This window comes from Perissodus microlepis, chromosome 20 (assembly GCF_051167445.1).
Source record: "Perissodus microlepis isolate ML-2025 ecotype Zambia chromosome 20, ASM5116744v1, whole genome shotgun sequence".
NCBI lineage: Eukaryota > Metazoa > Chordata > Actinopteri > Cichliformes > Cichlidae > Perissodus > Perissodus microlepis.
In genome coordinates, this window is record NC_140480.1 from 16,874,710 (window position 1) to 16,901,547 (window position 26,838).

Consider the following 26,838-nt stretch of genomic DNA (forward strand, 5'->3'; position numbering starts at 1 on the left):
GCAGGAGTGGCAGCTTGTAGGAAGAGAAACTTGACGATGATGACGACGTTGATGAAGATATCCATCGTAACCCAGTCAGGCCAGTCATAAGGAATCTGGTTTGGGAATCAGGAAGTGGCATCGCATCTAGTTTCCGAGACGACACATGTGCCTTCGCTATTGTCTGTTGTTTGCCATCGAATTTACATACCAGTACCACTGTCAATGAGTCCACCACACCCTGCTGCTCACTTCACACACACAGCTGCCCATGTGTCATTCACAAAGGCACCATTCAACATCGAAGTTAAAACAATGGACACTGCAGACTGATCAAACTTCCATACAGCTGTTAAGAAGTTCATTTACAGGTTCTGCTATACTAAGAACCTGCTATGCTATGCTTACGAACCATGCCTTTTTTTCCTGTTTATTTGTATAAAAACTCTCAAGTCTCTGACTTCTACTTTAAATATACAACCGCAGGTGTCTGCATTGGACATTTCTGTTCTGGAGTTAGTTGTCCCTCTATTACCACAGGGCTTTAGGGGACCAGTTTAGCCGGTTTTGTGGGATTTCAGCAGAACAGGAATATCAAGGGAGAACTTGCCCAGGCCTCTCTGTTTCTGCTCCTCAAGGGGACGACCGCCCTGACCGGTTTTCTGGGGTGGAGAGATGAGATAGAGGCAGAGTGTGAAGAGGAGGAGGGTGTATGTGGGGCGTTCTCCTTCAACTCATTCTATTCTCATTTTCTTTATCACACTTGGTCTCCCGCTGCCTGCATTTCACTACGTCCAGTTGCGGAAAAGAAGCGTTGCCTAAGGTAGAAGCGGCTGAGAGAGAGGCAGTCACCGGCTGTTTTGGTAAGTGGGAATTGATTTGGCTCTGAGTTGTTGCCTGAGGACGAGGATAGACTTGCTGACAGGTGAGCAGCTTTGGCAGGGATTAAGCCAACACAGAGAACAGGAAACAGTCATGACCTTACTTTGGGGGCAATTACACATTTACTGAAGTAAATGTGTAATTTCCCCCAAAGTAAGGTCATTGTGTTACACAATGTATTCATTTACAACCCATAAATATAAATAAATACAAAGGCACAGAGTTCTTTCATAAGGACACCTCTAGGGTTTATTTGAGGAGTTCAGAGAAAAGATATGTATTTAGAAGCTTTGTGGTCTTTAATTAAAATGTCTCTGTAATCATTCAGAATTAGTTCAATCTAAGTATATGATCTTATTACATGCACGGTTAAAGCTAGCTTAGCAAGTAGAAACCCTGCCTGCTCTTATTTGTTTCGAACAGCATCAGCTGACATTGTGCGACAGCAGTGACTGAGGACTGAACCACAAAACTTCCTGTCTCTCACACACACACCCACAGCTCACCTCTGGTTTTGAACAGAAAACGTCCTGTGCTGATGGGAGGTGTTTTTAATCCCTGTGTTAAAGCTGCAGTAGTGAAATGTGCCTCTAGTGTGCTCTTTATCTCTCTCTTAAGGTGTGTGCCATCTAGAACTACGTGTTTGCACATAACGTGCTAATGCTTCTGTCAACAGTCAGAAACGTGTGATGCAGTTAGCGGCCTGGAAATTCAGTGTAATTTCATAAATAATAATTTGTGTGTGTGTTTACATGCATGCGTAGGTGTGTGCATGTAGGGGTGTGTGTGTGTGTGTGTGTGTGTGTGTGTGTGTGTGTGTGTAAGAGTGAATAATGATCTACCGATAGCAGAGCAGGAACATAAAAGCAGACAGGTCTTTTCTTGCTCTGCTGAGGTGATGTGAACAGCCAGTTGCCTAACATATCCTGACACGTTGAGAGAGCCGAATCCACGTCGATCAAAATGCTAAATCACAGTATTTGTGCTGTTAGCGATCATGTCTATGCATCTGCATAAATATGCAAACTTGTATGATTCATGTTAAATCTCTTCACACTCACTGTGCCAGCAAACTGCAGTGAGGTAAATTGTGGTATGAAAACTGGGTTTGATAATAGGGTTTTTGTTAAGGTCCCAGGTCTAAGGCTAGGGTTTTTGTATTATTAAATGAATAAGCAGAGGGAGAGCCGAATGTCTGCTGGACAACAGAGCCCTTTAAATGCATCAGTTTTAAATCATCAGACAACCAAGGAAAGCAAACAAAATTTTTACATGGAACTGGAAGAACATACCAACAGACTCTTCATCAAATCAAGGATAACCAAACCGACATATTTATTTTATTTTTAATCCTTTAAGATCTTAGACTCAAGCTAAAGGTTTGATTTTTGTTTGTTTGTTTTTTAATGTAAATGGATTTTGATCTATGTCACTTGGCATGACTGCTTTCTTTGTTTCTTGGTTGCCAAGACTCAGGAGAACTTCTTTTTGAAAGAAAATGTCATATTTAAAAAGCCGATGGAGTTTGAATTGGGGTCATTGCTAATGATGCCCTAGGCCTCAAGGAACTGTGCTATACTGGAAATAAAAAGATTATATGAAAATGTTGGGATATGCAGATTGATGGCAAAAGGAAATTTGTTTTTAAACTTAGTTTGCAGCATGTCAGCTTTGAATTCCATCAAAAATATCAGGAAACTTTTTTGAAAGGACAGAAGAGAAAGCTACCTAGACAAGTATGTCTAGGTGGCTATCTCTTCTGTCCTTTCAAGTTTAAGTCTGACTTTTGTTTCAGCCAAAAGATGAGCATCTCATTTTGTCAGTTAATAGCTTTCATTCCATTTATGTGGTCAAAGGGGCAAATATTCTATAAAAAGATGTGTACATTTACCTAACCCTAACCCTATGATAGACAGGTTAGTGGTGACCTGAGGGATATACTACAAAGTAAATTTACATAGTCAGGCTTTCTTATCTGACTTTCATAACATGACTTGACAAAACCTAAAACTCTAGTCAGAGGTAACGGGTATTGCAGTCATAGTTGTCGGTTTCACTGTTCAGCTTTTTGCTTCAGGCACTGTCACATCAAAAAGAGCTTCTGCACAACATGATCCCTATAAGTGCTGCCTACGCCAATCAGATGGTAATTAAATGATGATAAAAAGAAGAAACATAATAGTTAATTGCAACACTTTGACAAATAAGAAAGTAATGTTGCAGCAATGTGTTAATCTTGGGATTTAGAGCACAGAGCAATAAAAAACTGTAAACTTTTTAACGCTGCATATTTATTTCCAATGTGGTTGTTGTACATTAGACCTCTGCAACTTTAAAATCATTTATATATTTTCTGCATCACCAACAGACTGCATACAAAATCCCTGTATGCAGCTGTAACATTACAGCTGAGCTTCATTTACGTAATTTTTATCAGGTACGGCTTATCAAGTTGCATTTTTAAAAAGTGCTCCTACAGCAGGGAATCTATAACTAAATCAAACTTCAGACATGCTGCACAAAAAAAGAATTAATTAAAACATGGCAGTTCCAGACAATTTTAAACTGAAACTTAGAACATAACCAGCTTTTGACCAGTTCATGCGTTCAGCATTAGAGACCAGGGTGATTTAGCCAGGTAAATAAGGAACCAGCTTTGATGATACAGAAAACTTGACTTTAACCCAGCAAATCTCATCTCATTAATCTTGTTTTGTAATAGTCTGATTTTAAGAAGTTAAGCCCATTTCCACCTACTTGGCTCAGCTCGACTTGGTTTTTAAAGTGGTGGCACCTGGTACAAGGTACTTTTTGAGTACCTATTCAGCTCCAAATAGTCTGAGACCATCCGAAAAAGTCACATCCACAGACTGCATGCCACCAATTGGCAGTGACTTCACTCAATGAGTCATGAGAGCGATTCCTTCATAAAAATCAAGACCGCCATTTTTAAGCAAGGAAATGAGGGAAATAGCCGTACAAAAAACAACGTTCATACTCTGATTAATGCATCAGAGAGCAACTTGGGGTTAGTATCTTCCCCAAGGACACTTGGCATGCAGACTGGGGGAGCCAGGAATTGAACCACTAACATTTCGATCAGTAGATGACCTGCTCCCGATCTACAGCCACCATAGCTACGCACTAATGCATACACAAACTGCTTTATTATGTTTCATACTGTTAATAGGATCATCATGTACAAAAATCAATACTACGTTATATTAAAGAAGACATAAAATAGGTAACTGAGATCACAATCTAATTTAATACATAATCGACATCTGTTTTTGTACTAAAGACATCGATTCTTGCTGGCCATTAAAAAAAATGCTCTTCAAACACAGAGGCTATGACCCACCACCCGAGTAACTCTTCTTGGTCAGTTTTTTTTTTTTTTTTTCAGATTAATTCCTTACAACCTTTTACAATGACCTCCCTATCATGTTTCGTAAAAAGCTAAATATCTAGCTAAGCTAACTTTTGTAACCTATCACAAAAATATAACCACAGATAACCAGTGCTAACATCTAATAATTCACATACTGTTCATAATATAAAGTGAATGTGTAAGGTAAGAAATCTCTGAGTTCATTTGTTGGGGAAATTACTTGGTAGTTTTATAAACTACAAAATTCTTCACACAAAAGTTAATCTACAGCTACTCCAGAGAAGTCTAGTATGGTTAGCTAATGCTACTAATGCTAAAATTAGTTTGCACTATGAAAATTTAAATGAAATGAAGCCATGGGGCAGAGTTGTTGAAGCTATGTTAGGAAAATTGGTGACAATCAGTGAGCAGCAATATGGCAGAAAGAGTTTTCTGGGGTCTATGATATTTGCAGATGGCATTGTGATCTGTGGTGAGAGCAGAGTCTGGAGAGGTGTTGATTTGCAATAGAAGCGCAGCAGTGAGAGTGAAAGGGAACGTTTATAAGACACTGCTGAGTCCTGCTCTGATGTATGGTTTAGAGACGCTGGCACTGACAAAAGAAAAATAGGAAGCAGAGCTGGATGCGGCAGACTTGAAGGTTTTTTAAGGTTTTCATGTGGTAGTAACCAGGATGGACAGTACTAGAAACGAGTATATCAGAGGGACAGCTCAGGCTGAATGGCTTCATATACGAGTTTATTCATTAAGTGTCCAAGCCCACCTATGTTTGATCCACTCATAGAAAGCACCACTAACACTGGATACCAGCAGCTAACAGTGGAAAAGCAGTGCTTACCAAGAGAAAGTCCTAAACAACAAAAATCAGTATCACTCTCACTGAACAGAAGTGAGCTTCAATGACTCCTTTCACAAAGTTTTACAGCTTCCTGAAGACTAAATAGATGTGGACACATACTGACAGCTGAGGTAAACAGTGGACTGACAGCCTACACTTACTACAGATAAACCCTCAAAGGCCAAGTGTATATATTACCATGTGCCTTCACAATAGTCATGATAAAAGAAAAAGGGTATGGCTCTGATTAAAGGAGGGTCAAATACACCACCCCAAAACTGTTATAGTGTGAGTAGTGTCACACTATGTCAAAGTATGTCGCACTAGTGTCACACTATAGTGTGAGTAGTTAAGTATACATAAAAATGGAGGCATACGTATTTGAACTACATTAATAATAGGTCTTTGATTACTCAGTAAACTCAACAGACAAATTCAGCGTATTCATTGGCATAGCCATGTAGGTTTATGACCTTCCCTACTCTTTTCCAATCATGGAATATATTTTTGTGTAGTCTCTCTGTCATTGAGGTCATACTTCTTTAGTTTGGTGCATTTCAGGAACCAGAACTGAACCAAGACGAAATGGTATAATGTCTACAAAAACCTAATGATGAAGAATTAAGTTCCCCAAAAAAGCAATATGTATTAGTATCACTTGTTGTTTACAAAGTATTTACAGTGGTAAAACTGTAAGTTATTGCAAGTACATGAGCACTCAAAAGTGTCAAGGCTGTTTTTCATATACTAGAAACACATACTGCAGAACTAAATCCCATGCCTCGCAGGACCGGTTGAACTTGTTTTAATCAGACCTGAAATAAGTAAGAATTTGCTCCCACATGTGAATAACAACAAAGCGTCCTATGCTCAGTTCTCAGTTCTCACATGCACAGAAAGTCCTCCGGCTATAACGCCTGTGCACTTCAACTGACTTGTTTTACTGTTTTCCCAAGTTTTAGTTAAAAACATTTGATTTATAATGTGTTATGTTATTCATAAAAAATAGCTAAAATTAACAACTCTAACTAACTAAAATCTTGCATGTTCTGTTGTGCAAAGGTGATTGCTGTAGAAATGGAGTGTTTCAATGACCTCCTCCACAAACTGAAGGAGGTCCACGAGCGAGAAATAGAAGGTAAGTGGAATAAAACAAAATTAAATGATTGCAATGGGTATCCAAGATTTCCATAAGATAATTCCAACACATGTGCTCTTTAAAAGGTCTTTTATATTTTTTTCTTCAAGGATGGCAGGTGAAAGTTCAAGAGCTGTCCAACAAGAAAGGCTGGTGAGTCATTATGATATGGGCAATCACATTTAGACAGTGCTGAAAAGATGTATAAAAAGGTTCATCCAGAGTAGGCCTCAAGTCTTTGTTGACTAGACAGGTAGGTAATCAGACAGGTAGGCATGCTGGTCCTACGCCCCCCGCAAACATCACATTTCACTAACTTGGAAGGAAGCTCATGTTGCAACAAGTTATTCTGTGAGATAATGACTCACAAAATATTTGCTTAATTTCTGTGGAAAAGTAAGTAAAGAGAACTTTTTGATAATTTTGTGAAATTAGCTTTTAAAAAAACAAAATATTCGTATATGTATTTGTTTATGCAGTGTATTTGTTTATTTTTGTGATTTTTCAAAAGTATGGCTGATTGTGTGGTGATATATTCAAAAATGTGACTTTTATTCTTTTTTCCCCCCTTAAAAAGCTCTATCTACTTGTCTTGAGACATTTTAATATATAAATATATAATGTTCATACATACATACATTTTTGTTAAGGCTGGCAGGTCAGGCTCAGGCACACACTGAGTTCTTTATTTTTCAACACCACGTGCAATATATACAAGGTGGGGGGAATAGTTCCAGGGCTCCATTGGTAGACAGGGAAAAAGGTGTTCCACTCGCTTCATTCCTCTCACTCTGCTTTCTGCTCACTCACTGTGCTCCTGAGATCCTCTCCACTCTGTACTGACACGTTTTGCCAGACTGTCACACTCACGTTCAGGCATCCAGGGAAACAGGGGTTACAGGCCGGTTCCAGGGAATCTATGTATAAGAGACGGGATAAATCATTACCAAGAAGAAACTCGGAGATTCTACAAAGCCGAGGATTATACTGACATGTTAAACAATAGTTCAGCGACAGGAGACTCTGTACCACTGCCTTAAGTAGTGGCTGGGAAACATGATGATGAGCCACAGGTGAGTGATTTGTTGCAGGTGCGTGGGCCAAAGGCAGGAGCCCAGAGTGAGCTCCACCCAGGCAGAGTGGTGCAGATAAGAGAGGGAGAGAAAGATAGAGCGAGAGAAAAATCAAAACAAAAACACATGTAACCTTGCGGGGCCAGCCGGGTAGACACAGGGACCATGACAGTACCCCCCATCAACGGGAACCTCCAGGCTCCCACCAGGCTTACCTGGGTGCTGGCAATGAAACTCCCGGAGCATATCCTTATCCAGGATAGCGGACTGAGGCACCCAGGAATGTTCCTCTAGCCCTCCTAATTGGTACTGAAAACCCCTCCTCCGGGGTCTGGAGTCCATGATACGAGTGATAGAGTATGCTGGCTGGCCATCCTCAAACCGGGTTGGTTATGGCACCAATCTGGAACGGTCCGATGTGAGTTTTCTTGACTCTGCTTGTACAGGTACATAGCATTTGGATAGCCATACCTTCTGGCCAACTGCATATTCCGGAGCAGGGGGTCTGGCGGCTGTCAGGGAGAGCTTTGTTTCGCTCTTTAGTCCAGAGAGCAAAACCAAGCCACTTGGGCCGCCCTGCTCTGGAGCAAGTGGCTCGCCACGCGCAGCGGCACCAGCGGAGGTTATGCTGCACAGAGGTGACCCTGTGCTCCTATTTCCGAGAACAGGGGGAGGTTGGAAAAGGGCGACATCCCCGTGGCAGATGGGAGGCTATTGTGTTCATACAAGAGCCACGCCAGTTGTTCACTCTAGGCGGCTTGGTTTTGAGAAACGACGATAGAGCAGCCTCCAGTTCTTGATCGGTCCACTCTGTCTGCTCTGGGGGTGACAACCAGAAGATAGACTGACCTTTGCGCCCAGGGTGGAGCAGAACTCCCTCCATACCCGAGAGTTAAATTGGGGTCCTCGGTCTGAGACGATGTCCTCTGGAATGCCATGGAGCCGAACACGTGTGTGGTGAGCAGCTGAGCCATTTCTATGGCTGTGGAGAGCTTTGGGAGGGTGACAAAGTGGGCAGCTTTGGAAAACCATTCGATTATTGTCAGAATAGTGGTGTTACCTGCGGAGGGTGGCAGCCCAGTGATGAAATCGAGAGAGATGTGGGACCACGGTCGGCCAGACTTGGGAAGAGGCTGAAGTAATCCGGACGGAGACTGCTTGGAAAGTTTGTTTTGAGCACAGGTGGTGCAGGCGGTCACATATTCCCTGGTGTCCTTTGCCAGTGTGGGCTACCAGAAGTAGCGCTGGACCCCAGGGTGGCAGGTAAAACGTGCTGTGTGGGCCAGACCCAGGGTCGGGGTTAGTTTCTTGTGCCTCCCACATAATTGACTCAATCTCCCAAGTTACTGCTCCAACCGAGCAAGAGGCGGCTTCAGGATCAGGGATCAGATCCTGCGGAGGCATCCAGTTTCACGTTCCACGAGCCAGATCTGTAAATGATAGAAAAATTAAAGCGGGTAAAGAACAGTGCCCACCTGGCCTGTCGAGAGTTAAACCTTTTGGTACTCCATGTTCTTGTGGTTAGTTCAAACGCTAAATGGCTGTGCAGTGCCTTCAAGCCAATGTCTCCATTCCTCCAGGGCGAGCTTAATGGCAAGAAACTCCCCATCTCTGATGTCATAATTGCTTGCTGGGGAGAGACGATGAGAGTAAAAATCACATGGGTGGAGCTTACCGTTTCTCCATTGTAACAGTCTGATGCATCCACCTAGTTCATGACTTGAGGACTGAGATCTGGCTGTCGTACAATGGGAGCCATGGCAAACCACTCCTTGAGATGGGAGAAGGCTTTTCGAACAGGCTGAACCCACTGAAAGGAAACTTTGGGAGAACTATACTAGAATCTAGTAGAGCGATTTTGCTAGAGTCCCTTATAAACCAGTGATAAAAATTGGCAAACAAGGGAAAAAACGCTGGAGCTGTCGGCAGTTAGTGGATTCGGGCCATTCAAGCACAGCTTGTATCTTTACTGGGTCAGGATTCAGGTTCCCCTGCTCAATAATATACCCCAGAAAGGCCACCAACATTAAAAAAAAATTATACAACATTTTTGTAATGTTCAACATTACATTTCTGAAGCTGTAAATAGTAACATTAAACAAAAGTAAAGACAATGACTCGTTTAATAAAAGGAAACAGAAATCATTAATATTTGTGGATTTTAGCTCACAATTAGCACAGTTGACAAAACTGTATGTCTTCCAACAAAGGCTTTCAAATAATGATCATGTTGGATGCAGTGCACATGTGGAATATTTAATAGAATTCAAATATATTTTTTGAGCCAGTCAGTGAAAATACAACACACTATTAATGTTAAATCAGTACTCTTCAACACATGGTGCAACACAAAACAACACTATATTAAACTACGTTATTACATGACGACAAATATTAACAAGGAACAATTATGTTTCTGCAGTTTCTTTGCATTAAAACACACAGACGTTAAATTTAAAGAAAACAAGAAATGTTTCCATGTGGCTGGTAAGCTGCTGAGGGTACTAGTTAGCTAAAACATAAGTAGAAAGGTCCACACTGCAAAATGTTATAGATAACAAAAACATAACACTGGCATCAATGCATTGACTGCTTGGGGGTATAACCCAGCCATAACTAACATATGCAACATTAGAGCACTAATTTTATTGAATTAGATTTTTCATGTGGTGAACCTGAACAATCCTGCTAGCTTGGTAAACATCTCCTGATCTTTCACTAATATGACCGGTATTGAAATAGTTTATTACTTTGCTCCATTCTGCTCCTTTTTCTCATTTGAAGTTAAGCCATCATAGTTTACCTCTATTTCTTCTTCCAATGTTCTTTCAATGCATACTGATGTTTAAGTCATTGAAATTCATAACATGACACTGTATAAGATGGATTTCCTTCAGTATTCTAGATAGGTGCAGCAATCATTTTATTTCAGGATGTGCAAAATAATTTCTGTCACTATGTATGTGACTGTACTTTATGTACTTTCCTGTTAAGTATTTTTGTTATTTTCTTGCACAAATTAAGAAATACATTGCTAAATATGCAGCATCACAAAAAAAAATTCAGAATCATGAAAAACTCAAGGCCCTGCCTAACACTTTCCACTTTATTTATTTATTTATTTATTTATTTATGTATGTATTTTTTTCACCTGTCCCGTTTGGTTCTTTTGCCATCAGAATTATTGTCTAAAGGCAAAGAAAGATGCCCAACGGATTTACTTTACCAAATGGACCATCCCAGCCTTGCCGTATTGGTCTATTTGATTCACCTTTGCATTTATTGTTTTGTTTTTTTTTGTTTTTTTTACTTGCTGCACATGGGACAGACATGACTGGGGGAAAGAAAAGGGAGAAAGAAAGAGGGAAAGAAACAGCGGGGAAGAGAAACGGTGATAAAGGGCAAAAAACAAAAACCAACAAAATAAACAGACAAAGAATACATTTATCAATCACCTGGATCACCTGTTGAGAAAGAAAAAAGAGAAAACAAGCAAAAAAAACAGAGCAATATAATAAATAACATCATTGCGATGATCTATGTGAATATAACAGTAAATACTAAATATTGAATATTATTGTGCAGCACGTAAGATCGACAGCGCACAGTGTGCTTTGAGGTAGGAGCCAAAAAGGGTGTAGTTTGTGTCTGTGAGCACCCGTGTGTACACCTGTGAGCATGAGCGCGCTTGTATTTGAAAGGTTCCTTCATGTAATGAAACAGCAACTTGTATTGATATGACTGCAGTATTTAAAAAGACAGCTGCTTAGTTTTAATTGTGAGCATCATTATTGATCAATTAGCCCAGTGGTCCCCCCCACATTCTCCAACCACACACACCCATATATAAACTGCAATAAATTACAGATAGCAATAAAATAAACTATTAACTCTTTTACGCTATGTCCACACCTACACAGGTATTTTTGAAAACGCACGTAACACACATAACCAGCGTTTCGAATCACCGAAAACTGATTTTTTTTTTTTAAACTCCTGCCAGGTTGGAGATTTTCAAAAATTCCTTTTTTGCGTTTACGTGTGGACAATGAATACGGAGTTCGTCACGCAATGTCAAAGGTGTGTGCTTTTTTCACATCAGCTGTGCTCCACATTATTGTTTACATGAGATGAATTTCTAGAACGGCGGATATACAAAATACTGTTACTGTTAATTCTGCTCTCTGCAGTTTTTACACGCTTACATATACACACTCAGTTACTGTCCCTCCATTTAGAAAGACAGAGGCGTCATGGTGTAATTAGTTTATGTGTAGCTGTTTTTTTCCTGAGTAATAATATTCAAGATTGCTATCAATACTTTTTCCCAAAAAAAGCCTCTCTGTGAAAAACTGGGTTCAGAAACATAAACAACTGTGGGATACTGTTTGTCCGTGATTTGGAGAGCCCAGCGTGTGCTCCTGACGCAGGGGAAACCAATTCTGCCGGGGATCACTACCTTGGCACTTGTGCAGGTGAAGCCAAAGGCAAGATATGCTTCATCATATTTTCTAGTCTTTGGCTTGGAAGGAAGTTGGTTTGGAAACATATTTGCAACCCCCCCTCTCTCCAGGCAATGGCTCTGCCCACTAAGGGACGTGCCCCCTCCCCAAAGTGGGACCTCCGAATTCGCCAATCTAATGGCAATTTTGGTCTGTATCATTTATAAAAAACAGCAGTTTCAAAAAAACCCATAACCATGTGGTGGCACTTACACTAGATGATAAAGGATCCAATTTCTGTATCACAATGTCTTTCTTCTTTGGTGGTATCCTGAACCAGTCGCTCTGTAATGTTTCCCCATGGCACATCCATGTTTCTGCCTATAGTACTACTCACCCTTGAATGTCAAATATTTAGAATGAAGATACAGACCTCTCTTATGAACTACCTACACTGCTTCAGTGACTGGAACACAAGTAAAGAGAGATGTAACATAATGAAAGACCATTGTTTCATCCACCTCCATAATAACCTATATGATGCATATACGACTTACATTTATAACATAACTACCTTTCTCTTGGAAAGAGGAACATTATGTAGGCTGGTACGGAAATACAAGCTTGCGATAATATTTAAACTATGAGGAAATACAATCTTTCTGAAACACATTTTTTTAGTATTGAAGCCTAACCACCTTGTGTTCTTTTGCATCAATAGTGACACAAAAAGAATGGAAGAACTTTTTACCAGAAACCAACAGATGAAAGAACAACACAGATTACTCACCGAAAACATTAAGGTTCTGGAAAACAGGTATCTATGTTACATTGCATTTGTCTTTTCTTGTACAAACCACTAGAAATAAAGTGGTTTGCTCACTAACAAAAAAGTGATCTAATGTTTATGGTAATTTCTTTTTATTGGAAAGAGATCGCATATAACATAAAATTAGCATCAAAATTCAACAGGTACTTATTAATTACCTGTAAGTTATATAAAATTGTTCTCTCTAGTTTTTGTGTAAATTTATTAATATAGACTGATTAATACAGAAAGGCAACATGCTGGATTTAGACTCATGACCATTTTGCTATGAAGCTGCAGTCCTAACCAGCACTCCACAGGGGTGCCTTCTGCTGGCTTACTTCCATAATCCAAAGACATGCTTGAGGTTAGGTTAACTGGCAATTCAAAAACCAACTAACCCAACTAATGACTAATTACAGCTGTTTTTAGTTTTGTCAAAGAAAAAAAACTCATTTCAATTGTTGCATAATGTGAGCTACTGTCACATCAGTCTAGTTATTAGGTGTGCTACTAAGTGACTTCTTCCTGCCTGCGCAGGCTTAGGGCTGGGCTGTGTGACAGATGTACGGTCACTCAAGAGGTAGCCAAGAGAAGACAACAGGAATTTGAAGCCTCCCAGATTCAGAGTCTCCAGCACATCTCTCTACTTGGTATTCTGCCTTCTTACTCAATAATCCATCTATCCATCTTGCATCTCTACGAAACTCCTTTACAGTGAATTTCCTGTCTGTTCTTTAACCTTTGACACCATTAATGTTTCCCCAGTTTATTTTCTACTAAAAATGCCATTTAAGGACAATTCTATTGATGTGTACTCTGATCATGTCGTTTGCTTGTGTTGCAGCTGGAGAGATGAACAACCTGAAAAAAGAGAACAAGAAACTTAAAGATGAAAACAGAAACTTAAAAGCAGCACTTGAGTGAGTAGATGCTATTTAACGGTATAGTTGTTCTAATCTTTAATTTAAAAATAATGCTGATACATCTTATATTAGTATTTTCTGTTTATGAGGAACATTGTTTTAGGCATATTTGTATTTTTTGATGCATGACAAAATTTAAAACCGTCGTCATTCTGTGCCTGTGTGTGTGTTTGTGTAGCAAAGGTCACAGTGACAACTCTTCTAATAGTAGCACCACCACAGAGGTCAAGCCCAACTCTTCCCCTGCCCTTTCACCCTCATCTGGAATCCTGTCCCTTATCAATACAACAACCAGCAGGCCAAGCAACAAGCCAGCAGATGGCAACATTTCAGTAAAGCCTGATGTCGAACTGAAAACTGAAGGTAAAAATGAACAATAGTGGTGATTATATTCTGTCATCTTACTTAATAAATTCATGCAGTTTCTGGCTTTGATCAAACAGAAACCGAAGGCAGACAGTTAAGAGGAATCAACCAAAGCCAGTTTGTAAGTTTGTTTTTTCATATTTTTATCATACATTCGTTTTGAATAATAATCAATTTCAGTATTCAATTAATTGCTAGTTGCACTATTCTATTAAGCAAAACGATTCAAATCACAACTTGTAGCACCAAGTGTAAATAATCCAAATTTGCAGATAGGTATGAAAGAATAAGATATAAGATCTAAAATAATATTAAAGTGAAGAGAACAAATGGGAAACAATTACCACCAGAAAAATATGTATGCTTATTTTCCATCATCTTAAGGGACAGTGATGCCATTTGAATTACGTGAGAGAAGCATGTGGCTAACCTAAAACTTGTTGTGTTTTTCTACGGAATTTAATAATATTTGAGCTCAAAAGAAGCAAAATGTATTTCTGCTACAATCAAGACACACATGTTTAAGTTGTTTTTTGTACTGTTAGTGACAACAACTTACCCAGTAACCAGTGATGGAACATTAGCTCTAAGACGTCTTAAAAAGCTTTCAAGTGTTATTATTGTATCTATGATTCTATGCATACATGATAGATAAATAAGAGATGTAGAACTGCCAAACATCCCTCATCTTACCATTGACCAACCATGAAAGGGTTATAATCAGAATTAGAATCAGAATACTTTATTGATCCCTAGGGGAAATTCTTTTTCGTTACAGTGCTCCATTATAAACAGCCATTAACAGACAATACACTAACTAAGAATAGCACAATATATACAGGCATATATATACATAAAGGTCACTTATTAATAAATAGCTGAAAAAGGAAGAACATGTGCAAAAAGGGTGTAGCTGTTGCCATAAACAGTGTGTTAAGTGGATATGTTGTACAGGGAGATGGCCACAGGCAGGAATGATTTCCTGTGTCGTTCAGTGGTGCTTTTCAGTCTCTCACTGAACGTATAAAACCCTACAAGAAGATGTATTGTTCACCTTAATTATTTTTTCATTAAGATGAATGCTTAAATTTGTCATTATTTATATTTATATTGGTAATTAGTTTTTTTTCCTCTGCACCAGTTAACATCAACATTTTTCTCAAGGCTTTTATATTACAAATTAAAACCCCTACAATACTATAGAGCACTTGGCAGTAGTGGGGAGGAAGAACCCCCTTTTAATGAAAAGAGACATTCAGCAGACACTTGGGCAGCCATCTGCTCTGACTGAGTGAGGGGAAAGATCAGCTATGTTTCTTTTTATCCGTCAGTATTAGTCTGTTTTCAGTGGATTTTCAAATCATTTGAGCTACAGATGTTGATAGAGCCACATGTCAAAAAATGTGTTGCTTTCATATCACCATCATTATACTGTATGAAGGAACTTGTAAGACTGTGTTGTACCTAACCCCTCTATGTGGAGTTTTTCTTAAGCTTAGCTAACATTTTAGTTACAGGTTTCAAAGGACATTTTGGCAATAGGCTGGTTATTATGATAATATAAGGTTGTACTTGGTGACGCAGCTCAGTAATGAAAAAGCAAATACAGAAAAGTCCATTAGTCTATTTTCACACTAACAATGACACTTTAAATAAGAAGCTGCCTATACACATGTACACTGCTTCTTTACAACACTCCGTCATTGAGTCTCATATCATAGATTTATGATTGTTCCCTTTCTTTCTGGAAGTTCACATTGCCTTTTACCTGCAACTTGTACAAGCTTAGCACATGAAATACTATGAATCAGACTGATTACATTATATTTTCTGGTCTCCTCTGTAAAGCATTATCATGAAAATCGAGCCAAAATGTTGCTTTAGGTAGTGCACACAGTAAGCTAAAGACTGAAAATAGTGAAATCCTAGCTCTCCTCAACCTTAAATATTAACATATTTTGTCTTATTCTATTTATTCTGTGATGGGTACAAAGACAACTACCTAGGTAGCTTAGTTTATTTTCTTTTTTTTTTCTTTATGCTAAGCTAACTAGCTACAGATTTTGCATTTACAAATTAGATAAACCAAAAATGTTTGAGGATAATTCAAATTGTTCTCTGAACTGACAAAACATTGGTTAATGTAATATGGTGACTTCTTTTGCTGCATGCCCTTCTCTGCTCACACAGGATGCTCTTCCATTGTCAGCCCTCACATTGCCGTCATGGAAGAAAGAACACTTTGTGACTCGTGCTGGGGAGAAGAGGTAAGACATAGGAAATCACTAAATGGGCTAATCTGCCACTGTATGAGGATATGTAGTGTGAGTAACAGCAGATTCATCAAATTAGTGATTATGTGCTCCAAAGTCAGTACTTTTTTCTACATATAGAGTCTGAATATTACACTTTCCCACATTTCTGCACCAGTATTGATCCATAAAGGTTAAGGAGAACACAAAACTTACAGTTTGCATGCTTTACTTGCCAAAAATGAACAACTACATCACCTTTCAGACATTCCCTCATTCACTCCACTACAATTTTGTTCTTGTATTGAGTCATTATGCTAACATCTGTATGGGGTAATTTAAGCTCAATTTATTTTCCTTTCTTATTTTAATAACAAGAGTCTTGCTGCTGTTTTATAAGGTTTATTCTACTTTGCAATAGAACCTCCCCCCTCCCAACCTCCCACCACTGCCTTATCTGACACTTTCAACCAATCCAACAAATAATCTTTCCACTTCTGCTTAAGATTCGGGACTTTAGTTGTCCAAGATTTGGGCCTCTTTAGTTTTCCTGGCCTAGTGATAGCCTGAGCAAACATCTTCCCTCAGATAACACATTTGGGCTTGGGACAGTATACTTGTGCTCCCAGTCGGGGCTATTGATGTGTCACACAAACCTAATTCTTACCATCTGAGAACTGTGAAAATGAAGTTGGGTTTCATTTTACAGGAGCTCCTTAACACATTAGTTATTTTATTCATGATGTGCACCTGTTGCAACATGTTACGGCCTCATAGCCTCATACACCAAACCATTTAGGAACCACTGTCCTCATCCAACCATCCATCCATCCATTCATCCATTTTTACAGTAATTACAGCTATAACAAGGCAAGAGGCAGCTTCTGCTCTAATCATTGCTGAAGAAAAATAAGTACTGCATCACATTACCAATTAAACCTTAACTGCCAAAAGAGTTTCCTACAGACTTGACTTTCTTTCTCATACCTTAGAATTCAAAATGTTGAAGGACTCGACCAGTGTTCCTCCATGCCGACTAATTCTCTGCTTAGGAGATCTTCTGTCCCAGCTGCTGGAGATGTGCGACCCGGCAGACATGTTGTCCATGCTCCTGTCGCCCGACATCCTCAAGCAATCAACAGCAACTCTGCTTCTCTTCGCTGGTCTCTATCTGAATCATCTGATTGGATTACTGCCGGCACCAACCCAGTAGTGCAAACTTCACCCAAACCACACTCACAACATTTTCACAGCTTGAACCCAATGAGGCAACAGGCCAGCCCCAGAAGGCAGGTTTTTAGTCCTCCGTTTCCTAAGCAGAGCAGCGTTCAGCCCCCTGCCAGAGAGCCAACTGTGGTTTTCCGATTGACAAATCTGCCAGAATATGTGGAGATTCAAACAAAGCCCACAGAGAAAACAGAGAAAAAGGAAAACCTGCTACCCAAGGTTGAGAGGGTGTCTGAAGAAGGGTTAAAAGAGTTAAACGATGGGCCTTTGGACTTATCTGATCGGGGGAAGTCCATATCCAGTCAAGTGCCAAAAAGTGATTCATCCTCAGCCTTACAAGATGTAACAAGAGTTCAAAAGAGTCCTGAATTGGAAGTAAACACAAATGCTTCTGCAGACATAGCAGAATCATCATCTTCACCTATTGTCATTCCTTCATCATCGTGTGCAACGACAGAAGAGCAAGCACCTGACAAGGATCCTAACCACAAGGTAATTTAAGGTCTTCTACTTCTTACAACAAAATTAGAAGAGGCTGAAGTAAAGAGGGGGCAAATTAAATTCATGGTGTGGGGATGTTCTACCTGCAGGTAGTCAGAGAACAGGATCAGAAAGAGGAGGTGAATGGAAAGACAGATGAAAGCAAGGGGAAGAAGGTGCCTATCCTCACTCTATCATTACGGCCAGGTAAAGTGGGATGTGTCTGTGATTTTTCCTGAAATTCAGTCAAATATTGCTGTTAAACTAAGGTTACTAAAAATTGACAATGCACAAGTGAATAGTTTTTATTATGTTTTTGTAGCAGTAGTGGTGTTGGAGACTCTGAACCCAGCTCTACAAAAGCAAGATTCCTTATCATCAAATGGCAAGGTAATTCGCCCAAACAAAACAGAGAACGTGAAGGTTTTGTTAGCACATTAACTCATTTTGTATTACAATTTTTATTGAAAAAATACAACAACAACCAAAAACAGCTGACTTTAGTTTATATACACTTCTTTCTTTTGTGAACAATTGTGCATCCTCTTCTTTTTAACAGACATCTTCGGCAACAGATGAGCCAGAAACCAGCTCTGATGAGCAGGACGAGGAAGCCAGCCGGTCAGGAAAAGAAAGCAATCAGGGCTCCAAAAGGAAAAGGGCATCTGTGGAGACAGACGCAGACAGAGATTTCAACACAGACAGCAGTAATCACCTGTTTATTTTCTGATATTTTTTCCTTTCTTCAGTTTTGTTATCTCTGTCTTAAGTGTGGGCTTTAAACAGATTTCTTTTTTCTTTTTTTTTACCTCATGAGGTCTACATACATTTCAACTTCTGTGCCCCTCGCCCCAATTCTAACCCTACATTTCAGAGAAAAAGTACTTTTGATAATGAAAAGACATTTGATAATTAGGAAAAAATGGGAGAGTAACGTCAAAAAGAACTAAAATGATAGGTTTACGTTTAGGTCATTATCAATGTAGTTCTTTCGGCCTTTTTTACACCATATCTTTGGCTTGGCAATTTATATTAAATAAATTGACAGAATTAAATTTTTTTATTATTGTTGCTGTTGTTTGTCATTGTTTACATTTTGCATTTCTAAATATTTTTAGAGTTTTATGTCTGTCAGCCTATGCATAAGTTTTGTATCTGCTGCCTTACACCATACAGACGTACATACATTTTGCATGTTCTCTCAGTACCTGTGTGGGTTGTTTTCCATAGTCCACATCTTTGAACTATGGTAGGAAGTTTTAATTGATACATCAATTAAAAGTTTAATTAGTTATTCTAAATTGGCCATGGATGGATGCATGGATGGAAAAACCTCTCAACAACTGTCACCTTTATGTCTTAATTTTGCTGAATCTATTTACAAACACACACAGCAACAAATAACCAAACAACAACAAAAAGACAATGTGGATAGTAAATTGTATCACCTTCAGTATAAGGCTCCATACTAATCACTACGCCATACTTTTCTCTTTTTTTCAAAAGTTTCTTAGAAATAGCTCTCCAGAGATCTAACAGGGATGTTTCACTAGAGTACACTTTGGTCAGAGTAGGGCGAACAGATCTCCTGCTGTCTAAGGGATTGCAGAGCATTTATGTCTCTTTTTTTCTGGTATTTTAGCTCTGTAGTTCTGAAAATACTGAAAAAATACTCAATACTGAATTGACAGTTCAGTTTTCTAAAATCTAAATCAAATCTGACGCAGTGTCTGTGAAAAAAGCAGGGAAGGCTGTTTCCCTAGAGGCACCATTTAATGTGAGTTAAACTATACACATTTGGATTCAAGCGCAAGTTAACCAGTTACCGAGTGTGCCGATGCGTCATCATACCTGAAAAATTAGGAATAAAGCCAAACCACAAATGTTATGCGGGTTTTGATGAGATGTGATGAAAACTGTCACAAAGAAAAAGAGACACTACTACGGCATAGAGTGGGAAACTTTATACTTTGGTCAGCTTGGTACAAAGCGATGGTCCAAGAGTTGGTCTTTATAATTGTGCAGACATACTCAGACAAATAAGGTAGTAGTGGCTGAAATAAGTGTTTACTGCACTATGCAGCCTGTTTAATCAAAAAGATCAACAGACTGTGGTAGTAAGCTACCATTTTATCACTTTCCAGAGAGTACAACTTCTGCTTTAGTCGTTACCTGGTATAGCCCCAACCCCAGCTCTTAAGCTTAACCCTATGTTTCAAACAAAAAATGTACTTTTTTTGTAAAAACCGTAGAAAAAGTACTTTTCTGAAAAAAATGTAGATAGTTTTTAATCCATGTGTCACGGTACTAGGTCGTGTGACCCAGTGTTTGAGTTTTATGTATTTTTGTATTCATTTTCAATCTAGTTAATTTCTAAGTTGCTGTTCAGACCTTATTTCTTAGTTATTTCTGTCATTTCCCCTTGTACCCAGTCTTCCTGGTTCCTGCGTCTATGTTTCATGTCTATGTGGTTATGTTAAGTTCATGTCATGTTTTATCTCCATGTCTATGTCTCAGTGTTTCCTGTTTTATTTTGTAAGAGTCTGGTGTTCTTTGTTCATTGTAGTTAGTGTTACTCTCCCCTGTATTGTCATTATGTTTCATTCGAGTCAGCTGTGTTCTCATGTGTCTCCACTTCCCCTGATCACCTCATGTGTGTATTTAAGTCCTCTGTTTTTCTGAATGTTGTGGTCAGGTTGTCTGTTATCCCCACCATTGTCTTAGTCATCGAACTTAATAGTATTTGTTTCTTAGTGTTTTTAAGTTTGTTTAGGGTTCCATGTTTAACTCCTGCTGTCATCCAAATAAAGGATCGCTTTCTGTTTAAACCTGCAACTCCTTGTCCACATCTGCTTTTGGGTCCTGTTTCAAAAAACACACCAGCGCACCCTGCCGTGACGCCATGTCAGTTAGAATGATTACTTTCTTTGTCTCTCGCCCTGTTGGAGTATGGCATAAATACAACCAGTTGTTTCACATTCATGTCTCCATTGCACTTGTGCCTGACAAACAGATTTTTTCCAACATATCCAGATTGTTTTTTTGATGATTTAGGATCCGACCTCTCTTTAAGTTAAAAACCTATTACCTTCTCATGAACTACTACTTTCTGTTGAGTTCTAATTCTATTATTTGTCGTTCACACAAAAAAAGCACTCTGAAATGCTTTCTGTTTTTGTTCCCCCCAGACAACCATCGGGAGAGGAAGCTCAAAATCACAATGAGATCAGAGGAAAAGCCCTAGATAAAGAGGATGTCACACTGACTTGGTAATTTTGCAAGAACTCTTCATTAACCATTTCAGAGTAAAAAGCACAACAAGCTAGTACAGGTATAATTTACAGAGGGGAGAAACAGAGTGCAGCCATCATCAGCCAATCTGATTCTGAGTCTAGCCGGATAGTTTTTGATTTAGCTCTGGTTCTCCACATATTGCTAAGGGAAATATCTGACTCTTTAGCTGCTAAACTCTCTGTTACTTTCACAGACAGCTTTCTGTGTGGTAGGAAGCACATTGTGGGTATAGATCTTCATTTCCTTAGAACAGCTCTCTGCTGTGGCTAAATATTAAACTGATAAGAATGGCAAATCAAAACTGTATTTTCAGTGCAGTTGTGAGCCGTAAAATGAATATTTTACTTGCTAAATTCTAAGAAAAACTCCAGATTGCTACAGTAACAGAATCTACACCATCGGGTTATTATTATCTGCAGTAAGCAACTGTTTTCATCCAAGTAGTCATATGATCCAGTCGTCAAAGACTATTTGGTAATGGGCTTATGCTGATTAAACTGAATTTTTCTGCCAAAATTGTTTTGTTTTGTTTTGTTTTTATCAGCTGTAAATTAAATTTTTTGTCCACTTGGGGGCAGCAACTGCCCCTAAGGAACATAGGCATTGTGAACATCCAGCAGACACAGTAAAACCTCTGTCAAAGGGAATTCATTCCATTAGTTTCCAGAGAGTGGGGTTTAACTAAGCATGACACAAAAGCCCTGACTGACAGTGAGGATGCAGCAGTATGCCAACTACCATAGGACACTGGCTAATGTTAAGATTGGGTCAAGCAAGCTAAAGTGGCACCTGGTACCAAACATCCTTTCTGACAGAAGGTGTGCTTTTCAAAAGAGCTACACACTGTAGCAGTCTTTTGTATTTACAACTTTCTCACCCAAACTCCACCATTTTCTGCCGCGTTATATTTTTGACATCCCTGTGGTCATAACTAGTTCAGGTTTTTCAGGCCATGTTTCCTTCTTAGAGCAGTGGGCTGTAAAGCTCTACAACTTCCCTTTTCACCAGCTGTTATATATGAAGTTTAATGTTTAGCAGAGTATTATATAAGTGGCTGTTGGTTTTGGTTAGTAAACCACAAAGGTTTCATTTTCATCAGGGCATTAAGTCTAAAATGATGAAAAAGATTTGTGCACAAAGAATAAATACAAATAATACAAACATGTGACATTCTTTATCAGAATAAGTATTTTCCACATGTCACCATGGAGCTAAAATCTTCATATTTGCTGTGGTCTGAGTGAAAATTTTAATGTAAGCACAGGGTATATCGCAGCTATTAGCAACTGGGTGGAAAACTGTCCAGCCTGACAGTCAGGCTTAGAAAGTCAACCATTTTCTAACATTTTCTAACACCTACCAACCCATTTTCACAGTGCCAAAACACCCTCCTGTATGACCAGCTGAAGAGACTAAAATCTGCAGAATTCTCTTTTGTTCCTCATCTTCGAGCGAAACGAAACACGGTCTGCGCTGCTAATGCTTAAAGAACTTCAGTCTAAATGTCCTGGCATGCCCGTCACTGCTTGGCCTAAAAAAAAAAAACACGTAAATCCTCTTAAGTGGCTAACTTAGAAGAATATAAGAAAGAAAGTCCGAAGAGTAAAAGAAGTTCCTCTTCCTCTTTTCTCATTTTCAGACAGCACATATTTTGCAAGTATGAACTTTCCACCAACAGCTGTGACAACAACCTTTGCTTAGCTGGGTGAAAGATGGGAAGTGTTAAAAGCAGAGAGACAGCTAAAGAAACTCTTGTGATAAAGCACTGTGAAGCTACTGAGTCCATTTTGTATCGATATAAAAATGGATGGACTGGCAGAGTCAACTAATCTCAAATCTACTTATTTTTCCTTCATTTCATTTTTTAGATGTTCCTGTGTATGAACCCAGATTTGCAGTCCTAATGCTGTCATATTGATTTCTCCTGTTTCTGTTATGCGTGTCTGATGCCATTATAGTCCATTAAGTATGGTATTTTATCAATGGCCAGTGGTCTTTCCCTGCCATTTGCATCTCTCGGTTAAAAAAAATGTGATTGACTATCCTACTGTAAGTGTACTGCTATGTTCTGACTTTTAAACTGTCAAGCTAGACGATGTGCTGTTGAGAGTATTTTTTTTTACAATACTACACTGTTAGAAACCTTTTAATGAATGTACTGTTACTGATGTTGAAATAAATTTCCATTCTTAAATGTTGGTCCGGTTTGATTAATTATATTTTAGCACCATAATAAATTTAGTAATCACCTGCCACACACACAGGACAGAAAGTCCTCTGCAAATAACAGGAAATAGAATATGTAATAGAAGTCAAATAGAGCATTACATCTAATGTTTGGTTTTCTTAGGGACGTTATGCAAAAGGGCTGTGCTCCATTGATCGACCTCATTGATGAACCTTAACTTACTGTCAGATAGTAGTTATGGTATCATGTAAACCCATCTAAACAAGAAAGAAGTGCAATACAGCTGATCATTTCAAGACTGCTCAAGAAATTTTAGATTTGTTCTAGCTGCTCAGGCGAAACTGGTTTAATGGTCACATTTCCCCAACAGGAAGTGACGGATGGAAATTTACACTATTTCAGTGTGAGATTATGCTTCCCTTTTCTTTTTGGCAGTAACCCTCATTTTAATGTGAACTGAGATGTTGTCTCCCCACAAGGATCATAACTGGAGATATTTTAAGACCAGAAACAAACATTAAATGCTGACGTTTTAGTTTCACTGCTCAGGCTAATTCTGGTTTCAACACAGAAACATCATTTGAACAAGAGAGCCCAGGAGCTAACTACTAATTTAAAAAAACAAGTTCCAAATAAAAATAAAGTTCCAATTAAAGAATAACTATTTAGCATAGGAAAGTCCTACATTAAAAATAGATACTTAGTGTAAAGAACCTGAGACCCACATCAAGGGGCTGTACTACAAAACTAATTCAAGATACCCAGAATATGTTTTGATTTTCTGGCTTCACTAATCTTAACCTTGACTAATGAATAATGTATAACACATTACACATTAACACACACTTTTGGAAGCACAACCCCAACACTGTCTGACAGAGTCACAACAGATTAGTTGTTCCTTAGCCTGTGAGCTTCCTAGTTCAAAGCCCTGACTGCACTCCGTGAGCTGAGCTTGGGTCCTCTACCAGAGGCCTGGGAGCTTGAGGGTCCTGCGCAGCATCTCTGCTGTTCCTAGGACTGCGCTCTTCTGGACAGAGATCTCCAATGTTGTTCCTGAGATCTGCTGGAGCCACTCGCCTAGCTTGGGAGTCACTGCACCATTACCACTGGGGCCACTGTTACCTTCACCCTCGACATCTTCTCTTCTCTGAGCCCTTGGAACTTCTGCAGCTTCTTCTGTTTCTTCTTCCTGATGTTGCTGTCATTCTGCAACACTACATCTATCACGACGGCTGTCTTCTTCTGCTTGTCTACAACTACCATGTCCGTTTGGTTAGCCACCGCTATTCTGTATTTCTATATCTCGAAGTCCCACAGAATTTTAGCTCGGTCATTCTCGACCACCCTAGAAGGTGTCTCCCATTTTGACCTCGGGACTTCCAGGTTATACTCGGCACAGATGTTCCTGTACACTATGCCGGCCACTTGGTTATGGCGTTCCATGTATGCCTTGCCTGCTAGCATCTTGCACCCTGCTGTTATGTGCTGGATTGTCTCTGGAGCATCTTTACACAGCCTGCACCTGGGGTCTTGCCTGGTGTGATAGACCCCAGCCTCTATGGATCTTGTACTCAGAGCTTGCTCTTGTGCTGCCATGATTAGTGCCTCTGTGCTGTCTTTCAGTCCAGCTTTGTCCAGCCACTGGTAGGATTTCTGGATGTCAGCCACCTCCTCTATCTGCCGGTGGTACATACCGTGCAGGGCCCTGTCCTTCCATGATGGTTCCTCGTCTCCCTCCTCTTTCTTGGGTTTCTGCTGCCTGAGGTATTCACTGAGCACTCGGTCAGTTGGGGCCATCTTCCCAATGTATTCTTGGATGTTCGTTGTCTCATCCTGGACTGTGGTGCTGACACTCACCAGTCCCCGGCCCCCTTCCTTCCGCTTAGCGTACAGCCTCAGGGTGCTGGACTTGGGGTGAAACCCTCCATGCATGGTAAGGAGCTTTCTTGTCTTTATGTCAGTGGCTTCTATCTCCTCCTTTGGCCAGCCTATTACCCCAGCAGGGTACCTGATCACGGGCAGGGCGTAGGTGTTGATGGCCCGGATCTTGTTCTTACCGTTCAGCTGACTCCTCAGGACTTGCCTGACCCTCTGCAGGTACTTGGTGGTTGCAGCCTTTCTAGCGGCCTCTTCATGGTTCCCATTCGCCTGCGGGATCCCCAGGTACTTGTAACTGTCCTCTATGTCTGCAATGTTGCCTTCTGGTAGTTCAATCCCCTCAGTTCTGACTACCTTCCCTCTCTTCGTTACCATTCGACTACACTTCTCCAGTCCGAACGACATTCCAATGTCATTGCTGTATAGCCTGGTAGTGTGGATCAGTGAATCGATGTCTCGTATATATATATATATATATATATATATATATATATATATATATATATATATATATATATATAGAGAGAGAGAGAGAGAGAGAGAGAGAGAGAGAGAGAGAGAGAGAGAGAGAGATAGATATATTCATGCAAACCTGATTCTCGTGAAATTCTTTGTTCACAACCATCAGGTGTCAAGTTATGACATATAAAGCCTGCTTCCAGGTCCAAACTACACTGTGTTAAGGTCATTAAGGTTGTCTTTTTAATGTGTGTTAATGCTTTGTATCTTGTTCTATTTAATCTGAACAAGGTACTAAAATACTCAATGATCACAATTGGCCTGTCTGGGGTTTTGATCTGAATAATTACAATAGATATGAATAATTACACCTGTATGTAATTAGACCTGATGTAATTAGGTCAGAAAAGAATCACTCTGAGGCTAAGAAAGATTTGAATGGGTGAATTAAGCTGAGGATCAGGAATTTTCAACAGCGACTAAACAGCAGTATATTAATAATGACTAACCTCATGCTGGGGATGGATCATCTCAAGTGATCTCTTGACTGAAGTTTGGATGGTTTTCAGATTTTTTTTTCCTGCCATCCAGTTGCATTTGTCTCTGCCCATTGGGAACTCTCATGCTGACTTTTATTGTGGGGATAAAAGTTCAGCTTCACTGTGCTAATGTGTTTATATTATCCTAACCATAGCTCTGTATCTAGCCACCACATAGCACACCATTAAATACCAGCTAGCCCAACTTCAGTCATCATACAAACATCTGCTTTTTAGTTTTCACTTCACTTATGTCCGAAGTGATAGCAGAGTTGTACGTTTTAGTTTTTCAGAATTCCCTCACTCAGACATTGCATATCATCTTTAGATGGAAACTAGCAAGCTAACTCCCTTCTAACTTCTAACTCCATTAAACTTCAGAAATTATGTTTTTCGTGGATGCTTGGAAGTTAAACTTAATTCTTACACCTGGTAGAGCCAGCCCTACTGATCATTTTATTAAAGATGAAAGAATTTAGACAGTTTTGAGAGTTTTTTAACTCTCAATATTGCTGCTGAAACTGCTAACACTGCTAGACTTAAGAGAACTAGGGTTAGTCACTGTGGCATCATTCATTGTTTGTGAAGTCCCTTGCTGAAGCCTTGAGCTGAATGTTTTCACCACTTTGCTTTTTTGAAACCAGATGTGACAAGTGAGGGGTGGATCTGACTGTC

At 39.5% G+C, this 26,838-nt stretch overlaps 1 protein-coding gene across 6 annotated transcripts; it reads left to right on the forward strand.

Moving 5' to 3' along the window:
- Positions 1–676: 676 nt before the first annotated feature.
- rbbp8nl (RBBP8 N-terminal like) lies at positions 677–24,252 on the forward strand. 6 transcript variants are annotated; one of them, XM_084917601.1, is made up of 15 exons: positions 677–842; positions 6,153–6,228; positions 6,339–6,381; positions 12,465–12,560; positions 13,092–13,204; positions 13,399–13,474; positions 13,656–13,840; positions 13,921–13,964; positions 16,034–16,110; positions 17,088–17,814; positions 17,913–18,009; positions 18,125–18,192; positions 18,362–18,509; positions 20,991–21,071; positions 22,473–24,251. In XM_084917601.1, the coding sequence occupies exons 2-14, from the start codon at positions 6,168–6,170 to the stop codon at positions 21,044–21,046; spliced, it is 1,791 nt and encodes a 596-aa protein (XP_084773727.1). In that variant the 5' UTR covers positions 677–842; positions 6,153–6,167; the 3' UTR covers positions 21,047–21,071; positions 22,473–24,251. The 6 variants fall into 6 exon arrangements, with proteins under 6 accessions (XP_084773727.1, XP_084773728.1, XP_084773729.1 ...); XM_084917602.1 differs by having other exon boundaries at positions 22,736–24,251; XM_084917603.1 differs by having other exon boundaries at positions 22,965–24,251.
- Positions 24,253–26,838: the final 2,586 nt, after the last annotated feature.